We start from the raw sequence: 22,447 nt of genomic DNA on the forward strand, positions 1-22,447 counted from the left end.
GGTCCATGTTAGTCCATCAAAGCTCATCTCGGCCTGCTGAGACCAGAGCGAATTAGTTCAAAAGGGTGAATTATTTATCAGCCCAAAAGAGTGAGATAGCATATCCTTACCTTAAAGCCCATCTTAATTTATTATCTAGTGCTAATTTAAAATGCCTACCAAATATTGTAGTAATCTAATGTATGTAATGTGTATGCTAATTAGATTCTTGAGTATTGGGATACATGATAAACTAATTCCACATATATCAAAAATTTTTGTGGTCACGTGTTTCTTCGTGGGCTGGCTCTTGCTATATATATGTTGGAATGAAAACACACTGAACACTGCAATATACGTGATAGGACATGACAGCTCTTGGTGTGTTGAATGTTTTTGTATTGCTTTCCATATATGTTTGAACTTGCTCTACCATTAATAGATACAGGGACCATTTCCAAACTTTGTACAAGATGAGCTATCTCGTATCTCGAAAATTACAGACAAGAAAATAGATCTAGATATAAATCAATATTGCGAGGTGAGCATTTAAACATAACAATAGGAGAAGTTACTTGTTACGTAATTTGTTTCCACGTTTTGATCAAATCCTGCAAGGTGAATTCAGTATTTTCGATATCCACGTTCATTATCTAATCCAAACAATTCTTTTAGACTATAACTATACACACTTCTAGCCATTGGGATTCAGTGGCGTATCCAGAAATTTTAGTTTGGGGGTACGAGTTGTACAATAAATACTTGCGTAAAATGATACTATAAATAAAAATAATTTAAAATAGCAAGATTTTTTCTATTTAAGAAGTGTACTACAAATTATTACTCCCTCCGTCTCGAGTCACATTGATGTGGGCACAAGTTTTAAGAAATGTAAAAAAAATAGTGCGTTGAAAAAGTTAATGGAATATGAAGGCTATTTTATTATATTGATTTTATAATAAAATGCAAGTGAAGTGAATTAGTAGAATGTGAGACCCACCTACTATTTATGATAAAAATAAAATGTACGTAACTCTTATTGTGAAACAGACCGATATGAGAAAAAATGTGGCTCTTATTGTAGGATGAGAGGAGTACATAAAATGATCAAAATAATATAGTAGTATAATACTCCCTCCGTCTCCCATTAGGAGTAGCACTTTGACCGGGCACGGATTTTAAGAAATGTAAAGAAAAGTTGGTTGAAAAAGTTAGTGGAATGTGAGACCTACTTTTTTATATTGGTTTTATAATAAAATGTGAGTGAAATGAGTTAGTGGAATGTGGGACCTACTTACCATTTATGGTAAAAGTGAAGTGCTACTCTTAATTGGGGACGGACCAAAATAGAAATTAGTAACTCTTATTTGGGGACGGAAGGAGTAAAAAAAATCAAAAAAATTATAAAAGGTAAATATGCATAATATATGAAAAATCTAAATAATGAAAACATAGTATAGTAAACGAGTAAACAACCTAATTTCTAAAAAAGAAAATAGGAGTGCAAATAATTACATAACAAACAAAAATGCACAAATAGGAGGAAAATGGACGAAATTAAATACTAGATGACTAATAAGAATAACCATAACTTAAATAGAGTCCAAACATAATTGCGTGTAAATATATGCTAAATATTGAAGTTTGTATTCAGAGGGGGTCGAACACAGGTTGATAACAATAAAGTATAAGAGACTTGCCACTGGACCACTAGTGTAACTATTGTACCTATCAATAAATAGAGCTTTAAGTAAATTAAATTTGGGGTACAGTTGTTGCTCTATATTTTGCTCCTAATCTGAGTTAAAGAGACATCATATATTAGATAATTACTAAAATAAGCGGTGTACATTGCCACAAACATACAGTAAAATAAGAAAATCAGAAAGTTAAATCATTTAATATAGTTAAAGCGAGAAGCTGAACGCTTGAAGGATGACGAGACGAAATATATAATGCATATCCCCTATAGGATAAGTGCATAATAACTTATTACTAAGTTTATCTTCAAAAAAGGACATCGTGAAGAAATTAACGTTTAGGGTGGAGAATTATTATCGAAGATTTTCGGATTGTCGGAAAGCATGCGAGGTAGGCTTTTGTATGCAACATACTTTCTCTGTTCCATCTCAAGTGATTGACTGTTTTTCGGTATATGTTTGGAGAAAATGATAATAAATATCTCTTACGTCCCACAAAAGATGTCACACTTGTGGAACGACACGAGATTTTAGGAGGTTTTGTTTTCTGTGTTAAATGGAGAGAGAATATAATTTTTATATTCACGTGAGAGAGAACTTTTTTCAAAAAGGGAAATGTGACAAACTCATAAATAAAATAAAAATAAATTTATAAAGTATAGTATAAAGCAATCGTGTTAATCTATTAGTAGTAGAAGTATTTAAATTAAATATAGGGGGCAATTTTTCTGTAAAAGGCGGTGAACACTTAAAAATAAAATTGAAGGAGGATTAGCAGAAACGCTGCCGTATTTGGGTGCACGTGCCTTCATTCACAACCCTATCTTCCTTCCTCGTCTCTCGATCTTTTGCGCCGACACTTTCATCCTTCTGGCCTCTCGATCTTTTGCGCCGACACCATGGTATGTCACGCTTGTTCCTCATTTTCATCATAAGATTTTCTTATTTTTTAATCAAACTAGTACTTGTGTCTGGCTCATCAATACAATTGATTCGGAGTTTTTTTCCTAATTAAATCACTACTTGTTCGGTGAATAGATTCATGATTCTTGCAATTCTTAGGGCTAATTTCATGGTGCCTGTTCTTTTTCCCTCCGGCCTGAACCCTCTTTTATGTTATTAGGGTTAATTTCATTGTCCTGAACCCTCTTTTATGTTATTAGGGTTAATTTCATTGTCCTGAACCGGGATATTTAATAATCCATGGCTTAGATATAGGGGGCAATTTTTCACAACCTTACCTTCCTTCTTCTCGTCTCTCGATCAAGTCACGCTTGTTCCTAATTAAATTACTACTAGATTCTTATGATTCATGCAATTCTTAGGGCTAATTTCATGCTTCCCTCCGGCCTGAACCCTCGTTTATGTTATTAGGGCCAATTTCATTGTCCTGAACCCTAGTTTATGAAAGGGAAATTTAATAATTTATTGTTATTTGAGTAATTAATATTTTGGATTGTTTTCATTCAGCAGCATATGGGGGGTGGTGTAGGTCTACGCTTCATTATGTTGAAACACATGCCTCTGAGTATGAAGTATTGTTGTATTGATGAGGTGGAATTGAAGGATGGTACTGAACGTAATCTAGAAGAATTAGAATTTCAAGGAAATTGTTTGCATAAAGACATTCCGGCTTGCGCTGGATTTGTTTGTGTCGGTGATACCATGTTCATGTTCGGGGGTTCCTTCTACTCGATCCCACAGTCCATTTCAACTACACAAATTACGTCAACAAACTACTTGTCAACTGCGCCACTACCTGTTGGTTCATCTCCTGTGACTTGGACTCGTAGCCCCACTAGTATGAGTGTAGTCCGAGTCAACCCCATGGTAGCCCCATTACACGATGGCAGGATATTCATCTGTGGTGGCACTCCTATAAGAAGTAGTTGGGCTGAGATCTACGACCCGAAGACAGGCCAGTTCCTTAGTGTGGATTTGCCTACGAACGTGGCTAAGATTCCCTTACCAAGATCTTGCTTTCAGTACACCAAAGAATTGGTTCTGGTATACTATGATGCCTGGTTTTACAATCAGGACGAATACGAAGGCCGAGCTCGCATGTCTTGCGACATTGAAGGATACGAACCAATACTCCTCCAGTACAATTTGGTAGAAAACCATTGGGATGTCTTCGCAAGGGTATTACCTGAGTCATACCCTGATGCGTATAAGAGGAACCTCATCTATGTGGGTGGAAACATTCTATTCATGATGTACTTCTCATATAAATGGTTGGTCTACAATCTGTCCTCAAAGGAGGTGGTGGCAAACGTGGAGGTGGAGCTTCCTGATGAGGATGTGATTGGAGCTTTCAACACTCATACCACAAGCACTAGTTGGGTCTTCTACATATTCATTCGTCATGTGGTTAATTTTATGACTGATGGTGTTCGATATGCCAAGGTCGAGGTTGTCCAAGGCAAGGACGGGGATTACATTGCTACTGTTCAGATGAACGGTGTCCTGAGAGTATCTCCCTTTTCAAATATGTATATGTAAGTAAGGCCCTTGTTCATTGTAGTATTTTGAATTTATTTTGTAATTGATTGGAGATGCTTGTTTTTTTGTTTGCAGGTTTGGTTTTAAAGCAAGGTCTAAGAGAGGTGCGGAGGAAGAGAAGAAAGGGAAAGAGAAGATGATGCGTAATGAGTGAAAGCCTAGTCCTATCCCAATTCCTTCTTGTTCATCTTCCCTTAGTTCTTGCAGAACTCATCCCGTATTTTGTTTTGTCAGACTTAACGCCGTATTTTGTTTTGTCAGACTTAACGAGTTATGTTCATGAATCATCACATCTAAAATAATTAAAATATAGTACTAAATGCTAAAATTCATTAAACATCACAAAAGGAAGATTGGAAGGAATGGGATCAATAATTTAATTGACTTTAGGAAAAATATTGGATGAACAAAGTTGGACCCAAGTTTCAATGGATGCCTTTGAAAATTACCAGTTGCATTTTCTTGTAGAGAATCGCAACATTTTTTCATCAGAGCATCAATAATATCTGTTCGTTGATAATTCATTATTTTATCTTGGACAAAAGTGAACTATGATTTTGACACTGTAATATCTAGCATAGCTTTCCAGAAGTAATACATATACACTTTACCATCAATTTAAGTTACAATTTAGTGTAAAAACACAAGAAATATCTTCTTGATTAGTAATCATCGCACGGTATTATGTAAATTTTTGAAATATGTTTTCGGTTGAACGAAAAAAACAAGTACTAATTAACATGGCAATTGTAAAGTTAGATTATTCAAAAGACAATTATAAATAAACTAGGTGCACTTTAGAGCATCCCCATCCACATCCGTGCTCTTAGCTAAGAGCACAGAAGTGGGTCCGGACCCACTTTTACTCATTGTCCTTAGCTAAGAGCATAACACTCACATCCGTGCTCTTAGCTAAGGACAAGCTCAAGGGTCCTACCATTCTATTATTCAATTTAAATAAAAACATTTCCACAATATTAAAATGCATTAAAAATACCCGAAATACTATTACAAATTATAAAATAATTAAAAATTACATAATTCAAATCCTAAAAATTAAAAATTACATAATTAAAATCCTAAAAATTAAAAATTACACAATTAAAATCCATAAAATTAAAAAGACCCACTACTCGTTGCCGGATTTCGTTAATCGTTATGTACATCCACGAGACCACGACGCACTAAAAAAAATATCGGATATAGATACTTTTTAATAATATTAATGACATTAAATTGTGTGTCTATTTATACTAAGAACAGTTTATAAAGTATTCTTATTATTAGTGTTCCAACTAAAATTAGAGAACACAAAGAGAAGTGTCCTACAAAAGCAAAGATTATGATAATTTGCCCTCAATTTAAGGATGCTTTCTTTTGCATCCTAAATTATGATTATATTTTAAAAAATTCAAATGCTAGTAATTGCGTTTCAATTTTTGCGTCCCTAAAAGATGTTTTTTGTAGTGACGATTGGCCATTGGATCGGGACCATGAGGTATGGGGGTGTGTGTGAGGCTTTCGAGGCACGGGTCCAGGATCCCCTCTCAACCAATCGCGTCATGCCTCTCCAGTTAGGTGGGCACGTGCGCGATGACACATGTGAGAAGTGATATAATGCATCATTCGCTGCAGTTGTGACTAATTTATTTTTTCGTGAATTATAAAATAGGCATTAAGACAAAATAGTGATATTTTTTTTAGTAAGGGGAAGGAGAATAGTGAAGTTATAGCCAAGAAAAGAAATAGCATTAAATTAATGATAAATTGAAAAACCTTATAAATAAATTACATTGAAGATGGAATATCTATATGGTACGAAGGTACATTGAAGCCTACATTTTAGAATTGAATGACATAGTGGACTTTTAAAAAAAAAAGAGTGAATGACATAGTTTTGTAGATTGTCAAACGTTTTGTGTATATTTTCAAGATTATTACTTAAGTTGACCTTTAACGATGGGTTTAATATGATTGAAGTCGAGTTTGGGATATTCAAAAACCTATAATTGTACATATGTGACCTCTTGGGGAAGTACTCCCTCCGTCCCACTTAAAATAAAACATTTGAAAATCGGCACGAGATTTGTAGTGTTGTTTTGTGAGTTAATGAATAGAGAATAAAGTAGGAGAGATGAAAAAGTAGTGATAAAGTTATTTCCATATTAAGAAACGTTTCAATTTTAATGGGACAGCCAAAAAAGGAAAGCGTTTCATTTTTAATGGAATAGAGGGAGTATTATATTGTTAATTCAATACTTAGTTGCTAACTATAATTAAATAACAGTAGTTATTAGATATTCAAATCAAAGACTTTGATCATCAGCTTAGGAATGTCAATGCGATAAAAAAACGTCAATAAGAATATTAAAGTCAATTTATAACAAATTAGTTGTAACTAACTTTTGAAAAATATCTCATAACTTTAAAAAGCATATAACTTTATCGATTTTAATTATTTTTTTCGCATAACATATATCAAATTAAAGATAATTTCTTAAGGATTCTAACGAGATCTCACTTGCATATGGTCCGATGTCAAAATTTGAATTTTTTTAAAAATCTTTTAATTTTTTTCATACAACAACAAATGTGAATAGTATATGAGTGTGTCAATCTAATACATGTAAAATGTCAATATAAGCAATGTGTTAACATTCTCAAAGCACTGTCTTGACATTCTCAAAGCATTGTGTTGATATTTTCGAAACACTATACTGACATTATCATCCAAAATCCTAATTTGGTAGTTTTTTTATTTTTTTCAATTTAATTAATAAAAACAAAAATTACACTTAGCAAATTTTAGACCACAAGATTTCTAAACTCCTATCATATTTGAATTACCCTATTGTTGGGGGGTTCAAGTTTTGAATCTATAATATATTTATTTTGCTATTTCTTCACAAACTCTTGTTTTATTTTGTAGGAATAATAAATATTGAATGTTTATCAGATTCAAGAATTCTGTTTAATTAATATTGTCACGTAATCATTCTCTAATATAAATTTAATTGTACACTTAGATATTGAGTGTTTAATATACTCCTACCGATCCGAATTCAACGTGATCATAAATCGCTCGTTTCATTGATTTTTTTTTATCGATCTAACTTTTTAAACATTAACTGTAATCATTTGTTAAGAGTGTAAGCATTTCGCGTTAATTTTTATACTAATAGAAATATCTCCTGTTGATTTATCTCAATTCGTTTTCTATGTTTTGGGACATTGTATTCCATATCACGAATATTTAGTAATTTTATAAAATCGTAAAACTAAGTCGAAGTACTAAATAAATTATTTAATTTAAAATTGAAAATTGTAGCGTTATTAGTATCTAATGATTGCAGGTGACAACTAATTGACAAATGGCTCCCATTCAGCAGTAATTCGTGAAGATTTGGTCTTGATTTTGGATTTGGGTTCTATACTAATTTTATTTCAAGAAGCTTATATGAATCTGATTCGTTTATTACATAATTAAGAAGAACGCTTCAGTTATAAGAATCTTATGAATATTGACTGTGTTATACTGTTATAGTGTTTAATATGAGACGCAATAATTATTTATATTTTTTAATAATTTATTTGGTACTCCTACCATATATCAATAATCAATCAAAATCGACAAAACTGGTCATTTAACTAGAAATCGGTAGATCCAAATACCAAATCACATGCATAGTATTTTTATATTTGTATGAATTTTGTTTACATATAGATTATATTAAGAAAGTTGTGAATGTTAGATATTTTATATTTCACTTAAAAAATACTCCCTCCGTCCATGAGGCATTAGTTTTCAGCACGAATCTTACGAAATAGGAATTTGTTTGTTAAATGGAGAGAATAAAGTAAGATAGATAAAAAAAATATGGAAGCACTACAAAAAAAGGCGCTGGTTGCTACCAAATATTTGCTAGCACCAGGTTGTGCTCGCAAAATTCGAAATATTTTCTAGCACATTTGCGAGCATATATGGAAAAAACAACCAATTTTCGAAATATTGAGTGGTATTTCTAGCACTGGTACGTGCTGGAAAATTTGTGAGCACCTAATGCTAGCAAATTTAACAACTAGTCAAATTTCCTTCAGTTTGCTAGCACTAGTATGTGCTAGCAAATGTTTTTTCATGTAAAAAAGAAATATAATCATTTTCCGTCGACTATTTTGCGAGTGGGAGTAAAAGCGCTAGCAACTTTGCGAGTGGGAGTAAATGTGCTAGCAAATTTTCGAGTACACGTACAAGTGCTAGCAAAATTGTGAGCACCAAATGCTAGCAAATTAACCAACTAGTCAAATTTCCTTCAGTTTGCGAGCACTCGTATGTGCTAGCAAAACTTATTACATTTAAAAAGGAATTGTATCGTGAGTGGAATTAAAAGTGCTAGCAAATGTGCTAGCACTTTTGCGAGCACACGTACAGGTGCTAGCAAATTCTTTAGTCTTATCCAGATCCGCTTTCTACGTTCTCATTCTTCTCCATTTCCAAATTTTAGCTCTTCCATTTCCTTGCATGCGATTTGGAGGTATTTTTGTTGCCCATGGTCAGCCCAACTTCACATTTTCCAATTATTTGAAGGTATAAGTTTATTTATTAGCTATTCTTCCAAATTCTTATTTTCCCACATTTCAAAAATTTTAAACTTTCACTTTTCTTGCCTAGGATTTATGCGATTTGGAGGTGTTTTTGTTGCCCATGGTCAGCCCAACTTCACATTTTCCAATTATATGAAGGTATAAGTTTATTTATTAGCTATTCTTCCAAATTCTCATTTTTCCACATTTTAAAATTTTTGAACTTTCACTTTTCTTGCCTAGAATTTCTGCAATTTGGAGGTATTTTAGCTGCCTAATTAGCTCAGCTTGACATTTTTTCCAATTATTTAAAGGTACAACTTTTATTTGTTAACTATTCTTCAATTTGTGACTAATTAATTCTAAATATTTTTATACTTGATTTGATTTATATTATTATATTTGTGTGATAGATAGTGAAATGAATAAAATTCCGGGAAGAGAATGGATGTATGAGAGAAAATGTTCTAGTGGAGAATTGAATCTGGAATTTATTGATGGATTAGATAAGTTTATAAGTTTTGCTGTGCAACATCCCTCGAGAATGGATGGTTTGAAAATTAGATGTCCATGCTTACGTTGTAATAACAAAAAATTTTATCATCCGGACACGGTGAAGGAGCATCTTGTGAAAAAGGGATTTACTCGAAACTATTATGATTGGAGATTTCATGGTGATGTTGAAGCATCGTCTTATGATGTTGAAGCGTCCTCCAGCTCGGGACAGATAGAATCCATGCATTGTGATCCTCCATTGAATTCTTACCAACATATGGTGTACGATGCATGGGAACAATCAAGTGCTTATGAGCATTGGCAACATGTTCCGCCTACATACATGCCAGAGCCCCCCATAAATGAGTCGCTACATTTCTACAATTTGTTGTAAGCGTCTAAGTCTGATTTGTGGGCAGGATGTGATTATTCTGAGTTGTCAACAAATGCTCGAATAATGACTATGAAGGCCGAACATCGAATGTCTCAGCGAGCTGTTGACGAATTGTGTCAGTTTATGGAGGAGCGTCTGCCAAAACCAAATCGTATGCCTAACAGTTTCTACAAGTGCAAGAAACAAATGCAGACTTTAGATATGCCTCATCTAAAGATACATTGTTGCATGAAAGGGTGTATGATCTATTGGGGAGAAGACGAGGATAGGACCGAATGCAAAGTTTGTGGTCAGGCTAGATTCAAGGACAATGGTAGCAGTCCATTCAAGGAGATGTATTATTTTCCTCTGGGCCCAAGATTAAGACGATTGTATGCGTCTGAAGTTACAGCTCAATCCATGCGATGGCACGCAGAGCACGCCTAGACTCCAGAGGAGATGCGTCATCCGGCAGATTCTTTAGCTTGGAAAACTTTTGACAAGACACATCCATTATTTGCTTCTGAATCAAGAAATGTCAGGTTGGCACTTAGCACAGATGGATTTCAGCCATTCGGGCAAAGTGGTTCACAATACTCATTATGGCCAGTAATTTTAACCCCATACAATTTGCCACCGTGGATGTGCATGAAAAATCCATACATGTTCCTCACTGTGATAGTGCCAGGTCCGAAGAATCCCAAACAGAATATTGATGTGTTTCTACAACCCCTGATCGCAGAGCTCAATGATTTGTGGACTGAAGGAATTCCAGCATATGATATATCAAGAAAACAAAATTTTCAGCTACGCGCAGCGTTGATGTGGACTATCAGTGACTTCCCTGCATATTCAATGTTGTCGGGGTGGAGCACATCTGGACATCGTGCATGTCCATATTGTATGGATGACTCACAAGCTTTCTCCTTGAAGCATGGACGAAAAACCACTTGGTTTGATTGTCACAGGAGGTTTCTCAATAGAAATCATCGGTTTCGTAGAGATAAAAAGAATTTTATAAAGAACAGAACCGAACATTCTGGTCCTCCTTCGATCTTAAGCGGAGAAGAGATACTTTATAACTTGGAACAGTTTGAATTCAAGAGAGTGTTTGATGAAGGTGCAGAAACATCAAATTCCGAGTTGAGCAAGATTTTTGGATGGAATAAACGAAGCATATTTTGGGATCTTCCATATTGGAAGACAAATTTGATTCGTCATAATCTAGATGTCATGCACATAGAAAAAAATGTTTTTGACAATATCTTCAATACCATCATGAATGTGGAAGGCAAGACAAAAGATAATCCTAATGCAAGAAGAGATTTGGAAGAGCTTGGCATACGACCCGAACTTTGGCCATATGACGGAAAATATCATAAGGCAAATTTCACACTTGACAAAGAAAGCATGAAATTATTGCTCAAGTGGCTCAACATTTTGAAGTTCCCGGATGGTTATGTTTCTAACCTGTCAAGATGCATTGATATGAAGAAACACAAGTTGTATGGTATGAAAAGCCACGATTGTCATGTGTTTATGCAAAGATTGCTACCGATTGGACTTCGTGAGTTACTTCCACACGCTGTATGGGAACCTCTGACAGAGTTGAGCAATTTCTTTAGAGATCTCACTGCTACAGTGATAAGAGATGTTGATATGGCAAAGTACAGTGAGTCGATTGTAGTTACCTTATGCAAGCTCAAGATGATATTTCCCCCATCTTTTTTTGACTCCATGGAGCATCTTCCGGTCCACTTAGCATATGAGGCATTGATCGCAGGACCGGTGCATTTCCGATGGATGTATCCGTTTGAACGGTATATGCGCAGGTTGAAGTTGAATGTAAAGAATAAGGCTGTTGTGGAAGCATCGATATGTAATGCATATTTGGCTGAGGAATCATCTCATTTTTGCACTCATTACTTCGAGTCACATGTCCGTTGCCGCAGTAGAGATGTTCCTCGTAATGACGACGGAGGGGGATCTACTCACCCTAAAGATATGCTTCAAATTTTTACGTATGATACCAGATGTGTTGGAAAGGGACGGACACGATTCTTGTCAGAAATCGAGTACAAAGCTGCACATACTTACATATTGCTTAATACACAGGAAGCAAAGGAGTTTGAGCTGTAAGTTTAATTTCCTTAATTATCAATTATTGAACTACCTATATACTACTTAGTTAATGATTTTTTAATATAACAGCATGTTCGTTGAGCAATTGCGCGAGTGTTTTCCAGGAATAACACTGCCCCAGATAGATCAAGAATTAGAAAATCACTATGCATCATGGTTTAATGAATATGTAAGTATTCTATATATTTTATTTTGTACATGTTAAATTGTCAAAAAGATGTTAATTTACTCACTACTAAGTGTTCGGTATACAGGGCCAAAATAACTTGCCTCGCGATAGTCATATGTACTATTTATCACAGGGACCATTGATCCGGGTGACGAGTTATAATGCTTGTGTTGTCAATGGATATAAATTCCACACGGACTCTTATGGAAAGAGCAAATCCACCGTCAACAGTGGGGTGTGCATCAGAGGGTCGAATTACAGCTATGACGAGGATGACTTCTACGGCATTTTAAAAGAAGTTGTGGAGGTGGAATACCGTGCGAGACCAATAAAGAAAGTTGTCTTATTCAATTGTGTATGGTATAATCCGGCTCCACCTCCACGCGGTGGTACATTTATTCATCCGAAGTACAAAATTACAGAAGTGAATATTATGAAAGAGTACCCGAAATATGATCCCTTCGTCTTAGCCAAACAAGCATCTCAAGTTTATATTGTACCTTTTCCAAGCAAGAAAAAAGACAAAGCGAACTGGCGAGCAGTGTTCAAGGTTCGAGCAAAGAAATTTGATTCTAGTTACACCACCATGAAAGAGACAGAAGAAGATACGGCTTTCCAAGAAGATGAAGTGGAAGTTCACGAAATTTCTGATGATGTGCAATTCATCGATCTTTCACATCGTGATCCTAGTGGTGCAATGATTCCAATTTTAAGAGAGGTTGTAGATGAAGAAGAAGAAGAAGAAGAAGAAGAAGAAGAAGATGATGATGATGATTATGTTGATTATGATGATGATGATGAGGAGGAGGAGTGACGATTCCAATTTTAAGAGAGGTTTGTGATTTTATGATAATTTGGTAATTTTGGTTAATATTTGTTGCTTTGTTGAATTTAACCCATCATTTTTTATTTAGGGATATGACATCTGTATGATCTGATTTTAATTAGGGATGTAGACTTTGTGTATTAGAAAAAGATGAATGGTCCTAATTCTCATTTATAGAGATGTTAATTTGACGCTTAATCACTTAATCACTAATTTTCATTGATAGAAAGATGAATTAGGATTATCTTTTATAATTTTTTATACATTTTTATAGTTATGAAATTATAATTCATGAATTGCAATTTGCATGAGTCACATTTCTTTGTAAATATGTTTGGTCACTTATTCGAAAATTTTGTAGTACTAGTATTGTTAAGATTAAATTTATGACTTCTATAACATATTCAATTTAATTAATCCTATCTGAACTTTAGGTGATAGGTACTTAATTATAAGGAAGCTTTGGAAGTGGTAATTTTGGCCACTGTGACGAAAACATATCTATAATCTAATTTTTCACCATTTCTAAAATTATAAAATAATTGCCGGCAGATTTAGATGAATTAGGATCAAACTACAATTAGCTAATTCTCACTTAATCAATTTTCACTTTTCACTTTTGTAGAACCGACCTAAATTCTCGCCGCCTGTGAGCACAACCTCCAGCCTCCAGCCACCGATCAGCCGCCGACCAATTCTCTCCGACGCCAACCACCAGCCAGTCTCTCTCTCTCTCTCAAATTCAGGAACAACAAATTTCAGTGAAGATCGCTAGAAGTAAGATCGCTAAAAATCCAACAGCTATGTTTTCCTCTTCCTTTTTTTTCTGAAATTTTATCTGTTCGATTGTATCACAGTTGAGCAATGAATGTTATATTTTAGTTCATCTAGCAATGCATGCTATTGTTTTAATCATCGGACTGATTTGCATACTTAGGTGTTTAATTTTACTTTTTCAATTTTACTTGTTTCAATTTTACTGTTTCAATTTTAATCATCTCCTTCACCTCTGATTGCGTGTTTCTGTGTGAAAAATGGTGTCGACTACAGCTCAACTTGCCAAGTCTATGCCGATTTCTGGCTCCATATGTAATCTCTTCATCGAAATGTACTTTTTCTTAGATATGGTATTTTTGTTCTCTTTCTGTGTGCCATGAGAATTTAGACAGGTATTTTATATAAAGGATGTTATTTGGGGATTGATTTCCTTTTAGTTATCCTGGTTTAGAGTGCAAAACGTTGGATATTATTGACTTCTTAAGTATGGTTCATTTTGGGGTTTAGAAGAAGGTTTGTTTGGCCGAAACTTAGCAAGTTAGATAAAGTTGGTGGAACGTGAGATCCAATACCAAAAGTTATGTAGAAAGAGCACACTGCCACTGATTCTCATTTCTCCCCTAATTCTCAGTGGAGGTACTTATTGTTGCTTATAAACTAGTAGTAATATGTGATGTTTAAAGCATTCCTTACTCCACAAATTAACACGGATGGAATTATCGATAGATTTTAGCCGCTCGAGTTTTCATTTTTCTTTGCTTTCATATTCACATAAAGCATGTCTGTGTTTGATTTAGAGCTTATGCATCAATTTTGTGTATTTGTATTTTCTCGGATTTCTAATTTTGTTTTGGATGATTACTGATTTTGCAGGTAAGAAGGATCGATCGTTTCTCTCTGGGGCTTGCAGTGGAGTGGTAATTATCACTTCACGTGCTCTAGACGTTTGTGTATCTGCGTTCTGATCGCTCCTATTTCTTGGTCCTATTTCTAATCTAAAGTATGCTTGCTGAGAAACAGAAAGTTAAATCTGATAAATTGATGGAATATAGTAACTATTTATGTATGCAAAAATATGTTTTAAGGTATGCTAATACGATGAATATACTTATTCCTACAGCTTGCAACTCTTGAAAGCTTGCTAATGTTTGTGCGATGATGATGAGACTCGAAAATAACAAATAACATGATTTGGTGTAGGTTTATAGAATTTGACATTGAATCTTTAATATGAAAATGATATATCATCTGAGTTTTGCTAAAGTTAACTCATCCATTGCATTTGCTTGGCAGCACATATTCTGAGTTGAGTTTGTTTGCCAAAGAAGATAGCCCACAGCCTGCAGGGAGCAGTTCTTACATCTGCACCCTCAGCCCGGTTGCATCATCGGTTGTAGGTCATACATATCTTATAAAAGGTGTTGGCCATATTCCCAGGTAGCATTGTTTGTTTGTATTGGTTTGGTGGCTTTGTAAGTTGAATGATGGCAGATGTATGATTTAGCATCTTGTTTAAGGTTGGAGCTTAACTTTTCTAGTTTATTTCGCCCATTGACACGAAATTAATCATGGAAAGGAATGAATTTCCTTCCTAGGGTGGATGACTGTGGTGATTATGTGATCTTAATTAAATGTGTGACTTCTTGTTTATATTTTTAGCAGCTCTGCATTCTGCCTTCTTGTTTAGTTATTAGGATAGGCTAAAATGTCTTATTTTGCATAATTAGAGCAGGGAAAATGATTCTTTTCATGCCCATGAATCACTTCTCGTATGTCAGTTTTTCCACTAGTATTTGATAGCTCTGTACACATATTATCATTTTTCAATGGAGAGCCTAGAGATAGTATAACTAAAGTTAACTCATCCATTGCATTTACTTGGCAGCACATATTCTAAGTTGAGTTTGTCTGCCAAAGAAGATAGCCCATAGCCTGCAGTGGAGCAGTTCTTATATCTGCACCCTCAGCCCGGTTGCATCATCGGCTCCCTCTCCAGTTTAAAAGACAAATACAGGTAACCAACCTGTTATAGTTAATACCAAAAATTGTCTTACAAGAACCTTGTATGTGTTACATGTTTCAGATGCTAAGTTTGCCTTAAGATATGTACCAAGCTCATCTTAAATAGTTAAATATCTTGAGATAGTGCTGCCATGAAGATGTTAGTGGCCTAATGTATGTTGCTTTAATGGGGAGATTTGACTTATGAGCTCACTGATTTTATAGTTATAAGGGGAGATTTCATTTTGAACCTGTCTTACAAACTGCTCCTCAGATAACCTCTTCTACAAATCATATTAACCTATAACCTTAATTAAATTTACTCATCAGGTGAACCTCTTCTACAAATCTGCTTGTTATACTTTAACTGGAATATGTGGATCTAAAAATTTTGATTGGTGTGATTTATTAGATGATTGATATTCTGTCTTGGTTTGAGAGAAACATACTCTCATGATACAGATTACTTTTTACCTTGATGGTAACCTGATCAACTTGATCAAACTTACTCGTTGCTTGTAATTGAAATGTGGGTTCAGATTTTTCTATCTTGTAGGTGTGTTGGTGGTGAAAATGCCCCGTGGAGGATTTACAGGACGCAAAGCCTCAGCCCCCATTGGCCCTCCAGCTCGGGTAGGGAACACGACTCAACTACATGAAACGTTGGGTCTTTTCGATGTTGAGCTACAGGACGCAGGGCCTCAAACCCCATTGAATTTATTTGATGGTGATGAGGAAGAAAATAATGTCGAAGGGGAAGAAGGGGAGAGAAATAATACAATGAGGGATCATGCTTCACCTACACATGATCAAGAGGGTCGTGTATACATACAGCTCAGGGATGGAGAGTAAGTGGTTAGCTAATTTTATACATTTTTTATAATTTTTTGAAGTTACTAAACCAATAGTGATTTGCAGTTTGATCCCTTCGAGAGTTGTGGCAAATTTATTACACGATTGTTTTCAGAATATAGTACTCCCAAATGCGTTCTATCAAAGCAAACTTACTGACGAAGACGTTAAAACATATTGGCTGGAATTTCAGGTAATTGTATAAACCATTAGCATAAAGAATGGTCAAGGTTTTACTTATATTCTGATGTATCCTAGGATTTCTTGATGTAACTGTAGCCTAGAATGGTCAAGGTTCTAACTTTTTTCTTTTCTTTTTTTATTATTTTACAGAACCATGCTAACACTGAGAAATATAATCAAGACTTCGTCAAAGTTGCTTTTGGTAAAAGATGCAGGGGCAAATACGGTGATCATATAAACAAATTAAAAAATAAGGAAAAAAACCCCCTTATTTCACTGAAGCCTTATGGAAGGCTTACTCCAATGCATGGAAGGATCCTAAGCATGTCAAGGTTGCCAAGAAATGCTCAGAAAACCACAAACAAGGGTATGAAAAGGCCCCGCCCACACATGCTAATGGATCTGTTTCATTTGAAGTGACGGTAGAAAGAATGGTAAATATTGCATTTAACTTGTTTACACTTACAGTTTGTAATTATTTTTAACTTTTTGAATATTCTTTGCAGACCAAAGAGAACAACGGGATATGTCCTAAATTTATAGAAGCCTATAAAAGAACTCACACGCTAAAAGGCAAAGATTCAGAAGAAGGAGTGTTGTGTTCGCAGCGCGCCATTGAAACAATGGTAATTTCATATTAATTTGCATACTAATTATTTGTCTACAACTTAAATGAAGAAAATGGAAACTGCCTTGCATCTATGCTATGCTTCTATGGTTGATTCTATGCAATTTTTGAAAAACCAAGGCAGTTGTGAAGGGGGTTTACCATTTGTTGAAATTGTATTTGCTCAATCAACTTTGGTATTGGTTGTGATTCTTGACATATGCGAATCTGCACATACTTGATTTGTTGATGATTTTGCATTTTGTTGTACCATAGCATCTACTTTCATGCTCACAGAAAATATCTCTATCTCTATCTCTATATATACATATATGTGTACATATTACCACACATACACAGACAAATAAGCAGAGATTGCTGGTATACCTTTTATCAAGGGCTTGGGTATAAGTATACCTGTGAGTTCCATTGGCTTTCTAGTTTCCACCCTTATTTTTTGTTATTGCCATTTCACTCTTACTTATGGAATGAAGATATACTCGATTTTTTTTTGTTGTTTTAGTTTTAGTTGGCTACCCTTTTCTGCAACTTAGAAGCTTTTCTTTTGCAGCAAAACAAAGGAATAAAATTATTAGCATACTCTATCCTATTAGTACTATATATAGGTGGCCATCAACCTTTACAGTAAGCTTGTTGGTTTTGCACACAAATTTAAAAGCTTTGATGAACTTTTGATGGTTGCCCTTTTCTGCAAGTTTGAAGCATTTCTTCCCCAGAAAAACAGAGGATCTTCTCTCTTTCGCCTTAGTTCATTTTCTTGTTCCTCTACTTATTTCATTTTCTTGTTCCTCTACTTTGTAAGTTTGGTGAATTCATCTAACTCTATTTCCAGCATTGTTTTGTTGTGATTTGTGATCTTGAGATATTCTACAAATACTACTATATGTTATCTATATGCGCACCTTCATAAATATAGTAATATAGTTCTTGTTTTGTGGCAGACGAGATGTGGTATCTCGTGATTCATGTGATCTGTAATTGTGGTCCATTTGTTTCACAATGTGCTACACCTACATTCTTCTAAGTTAATTCAATTTGTATTATTCCCTGCCCCTTTGCTTTGATCATGATGCTTCACTCCCTTGAATGTCAAACTCAACCTACTTTACTTAACATGAATTTATCATATTCCATGATATTCTTTATTTATTTCTCTTCCATTATTGTTTTCTCATATCACATGTACCTAGTGATACATATATAGTGGTAACCAATGCACACAGACAGAATTCCATCAGTATCTTACTAAAAAGGTTTCTGCTTTTAAAAAGCACATTATTGTATGAAGTCTTATGCATTTCTAGTTCAGATTTTGTTTTATTCTTAGTTTGATTAACTGTCTAAATTGATTTGTTTGCTAATTTAGAATACTTACTACTATGTCTTTGCTTGTTTAAAGGAGAAAGTTAGTGCAAGGGCAGCTGAATTACGAGCCAACGGGATAGAAGTTCCAGATTTAGATGTCATTTACTTTGAGCTGTTTGGGAAGCTAAACAAGAGAAATCAAATTTCTGGAGCCGGACAAGCAACAAGAATCTACTTCCCTAATGCTGGCAGTTCGTCCACTGGTGGCTCAGTTGGAGTTAGCGCGGAAGAGGTCCAGCGACAGGTACAAGCAATGCGAGGGCAAGTCACTATCGAGGTGCGCGAGGACATGGAGAAAAAATATGAGGCGTCGGTCGAGGACTTGGAGAAGAAACATGAGGCGTTGGTCGCTGATATAGAAAGGAAAAATGCGGCGAAACATGCCGAATTAGTGAGACAAAATAAGGAGATGCGCTCGGATTTTGAGAGAAAGAATGAGAGGATGTTACAACAAATGATGAACCTTAGTGAACAAGTTAAGCAAATGAGAAGTGAAAAATAGGTTTAGTCTTATAAATTATAATGTAAGACAATATTATTACTTTTATGAAACTTCTTACTTTTGTTACTTTTTATTTCATTTTATTATGTTTTATTTAATACATTATCCAGGTAATAATTTGTTAAAAAAATAATATTAGAATTTATAATAAAATACTGATTGCTAGCACAAAAAGTGCTAGCAAACAAGTCAAAATTCCTAAATGCATATCAGCACATTTGCTAGCACCTTGAAGGTTTCTGCAAATTTTCTAGCACAATGGAGACACTCACAACTTTGCTAGCACAATGAAGGTTTCCCCAAATTTCTAGCACAATGGAGGCACTCACAACTTTGCTAGCACAATGGAGGCACTCGCAAATTTGCGAGCACAATGTAGCCGGCCTGGACTTCGCCTTCTTTCTAGCACAATGGTGCTCGCAAACGAATGGTGCTCGCAAAAGTCGTCACAAGTTTGCGACGAGCGGTATATCTAGCACACGAAGTGCTCGAAAAGTGCTAGCAAAATGAGCTGTTGCTAGCACAATTGTAAGCGGTTTGCGAGCACAATGGTGCTAGCAAATGAGCGCATTTTTTGTAGTGAAGAAAAAGTAAGTGAGAGTTTGAAAAAAAAAAAAAGACTCAAAATAGAGGAAGTACTACTTAAATTCTCTTTGTTCCAATGAAGAGGAACCATTTTTCTTTTGTGTTTGTCCAAACAAAATGATTCATTAATAAAGAGAGAAAATATTTATCTCTATTTTATTCTCTCTTTACTTAACATACAATATAACAATAATGGATGAAAATTGAGAAAAATCAAAATTTTATAATTTAATATTCAATTTTAAATTTTATGGGATTGATCAGTAGTACTAGTATTAGTTTTAATTTTTTATTTTATTAGTGTTTAAACACTAGATATAGTGATATACTACCAAACGAGTCCCGAGTGAATAAATAAAAGACAACACGCTACTTCTCATCCCTTTGTTAATTAGCTCGGCAAGTATCATGACACACTTCGATTTTTACCACAATCTTGAATTTTGCTTAAGAAGCTTGACCCCTAACTAGAGTAAATCCAAGAGCCTTTGTCCAATTTAATCACGATTACAATAATACTAATTTAATTAGCAACGTCTCCTTTTTGTGACGAATACTCCCTCCGTCCTGCTTTAGCAGTCCCATTGACTTTTCTGTCATCTTTTTGTAAAAATGATAAAAAATAGTTAAATAGGAGAAATGATAAATTAAGGGAGAGAATAATATAGAGAACAGTCTTATCTATATTATTGTCTCTCTTACTTTATCATTTTTCCACTTTAACTATTTTTTATCATTTTTACAAAAAGAAGGCAGAAAAGTCAATCGAACTGCTAAAGCGGGACGAAGAGAGTATTATTTTGGTGGATATATAGCTTCCATAAAACAAAGGAGCTATTATGAGTGGAATTAAATGAGGTTCTTTTTGGGACAGGCAATATGCAAGATTCCTCTAATATAAATAAAAGGGTTTATTACATAAATTTTCACTAGAGAAAAAGGTAAAAGCTAGACAACCATATTATTAATATGTACTACAACCATAATTCGGTTCAATAAAAAAAAATCGGTTTATTCATAAATTTCCGGTTTAATTAAAAATATTTACTTTTATACCCTTGATTAAAACTGCAGCCTCTTATTATTTTCTCCACCCAAAATGGCGCATGTTTTTCAATTTTTCCCTCTCCCGTTTTGCTATTTCCTTGATTACCTCACAAACTTCCATATCTACCTAGCTATATTCAAGGATTCAATTTGTTCTTTTATAAAAGAAACACAACTAGAAGGAGATGATACTATACAGAAAATATTTTAGCCAAATCTTTAACTAAACTTGCTTTCTTTTTTTTTCTATAAATATAGTATTTTATTCAGAAAAATAGAAAAAAAAACAAAAAACAAAAAACAGAGGGAGTCAATATAAGGCGGCTTCCTATTTTGATTCAATTTCAAATATTCGGCTATTAATTAGGAGTAGTAATTAATGTATTATCTGAGTTCAAAATTCAAATTAGCTCGTTCAAAATTTAAATAAGGAGGAATTCTCAAACAGAAAATAAAGAAAAGGTTATATAAGTAATTTGAACTTATCCATTAACTACATCTAATATTTTATCTATTAATTGACATAGAAATTTACTAATTTGCCCTTATGTAGTTGTCCACATTATAGTTGTTTAGCATCACCCAAAAGAAAAACACCCATTCACCCACATTTATTGCTACAATATGGCAAGCTTGAAGCAGCAGCAGGAGGGCAGTGGCGGTGGGAACACCAACCGTGTTGTCGCGGTGGTGCAGACGCCGCCCGCCGCCGCCAGAAACAAAGAATTTGATCAGGAAGATCAATTTCAACAGGTATAAATATTCATAAATTATGGTTTTTATTCAAGAATTTTATTGTAGGTTTTTTTTTTCCATTAAAAAGGGAAAAATAATTTATTGGATTATTGAAAATTTAGGAACTTGGGTGGAAAAATTTCTTGAAGCATGTTGGACCTGGTTTCTTGGTCTCGTTTGAAAGGAAATAGGCTAGAATTATATTAATATGGATTAAGTAATTATAGTTGAGCTATAATTATAATAGTCCATAAGCCCAACAATCATGAAACCCTAGTGACTCTTCATCTATATAATGGTTATTTATTTTTCATTGTGGGGCATGAGAAAAAGCGTATATTAGAGAAAATACGTAAAGCTTTGTAGAGAGAATTCATAGCATTCTTCTACGGAGCAATTGTACCGGGATAGTTCCTGCATCGGATTGGATTGCACGTGGACCTCGATAGTAGTGGATTCAACTTGCAGGATTCAATCGAAGAAGAAAACAACACAACAAGTAAGATTTAATTCCGTTGTGTTTTACATGCTCAACTTGCAATATGATTATGAATCTAGATCTGTATTCTTGTATGCAATTTCCGCTGCGCTCATTAGATGAATACAAGAAAACATAACAGTGGTATCAGAGCCCGTGGCTCGATTCATAATTATTTTGTGTGTTAATTATTTGTGGACTACCGTAGTCCGATCTCGTAATTGGGGGATTGTGGATGAAATATGATTTCACGCGAAACAGTATTCAATCTTTTGAAGATTAAATTGGATGAGGAATAGAATTTGAAATTTCTATCAAAATTTGATTCGTATATAACTTTGGAAGTAAGAAATTAGATTTCTATTCCGTTTGAAAGGTTTTAAGGAAAAGCGAGAAAGCTTTAATTTTGAGTTTTTCAAGAAAATTTTGAATATTCTGGAGAACTGGTTTCGATGATTCAGAAAACTGAAATTAACCCTTTTTATTAGACTTTTGGAAAGAAAATCCTTTTTGGTTTATTTAATATC

The 22,447-nt window shown here is 34.5% G+C and overlaps 1 protein-coding gene across 2 annotated transcripts; it reads left to right on the top strand.

The window, feature by feature from the left end:
• The first annotated feature begins 2,452 nt into the window (after positions 1–2,452).
• LOC125207835 (uncharacterized) lies at positions 2,453–4,448 on the top strand. 2 transcript variants are annotated; one of them, XM_048107333.2, is made up of 3 exons: positions 2,453–2,581; positions 3,150–4,177; positions 4,257–4,448. In XM_048107333.2, the coding sequence occupies exons 1-3, from the start codon at positions 2,579–2,581 to the stop codon at positions 4,333–4,335; spliced, it is 1,110 nt and encodes a 369-aa protein (XP_047963290.1). In that variant the 5' UTR covers positions 2,453–2,578; the 3' UTR covers positions 4,336–4,448. The 2 variants fall into 2 exon arrangements, with proteins under 2 accessions (XP_047963290.1, XP_088916867.1); XM_089060741.1 differs by having other exon boundaries at positions 3,153–4,177.
• Positions 4,449–22,447: the final 17,999 nt, after the last annotated feature.

This window comes from Salvia hispanica, chromosome 6, assembly GCF_029641045.1.
Source record: "Salvia hispanica isolate PSC_SH4W2 chromosome 6, Shi_PSC_v1, whole genome shotgun sequence".
Lineage (NCBI taxonomy): Eukaryota > Viridiplantae > Streptophyta > Magnoliopsida > Lamiales > Lamiaceae > Salvia > Salvia hispanica.

Coding starts and splice junctions, on each gene's coding strand:
- LOC125207835 (XM_048107333.2), top strand. Junction 4,178..4,256: donor CCCTTTTCAAATATGTATAT/GTAAGTAAGGCC, acceptor TTTTGTTTGCAG/GTTTGGTTTTAAAGCAAGGT.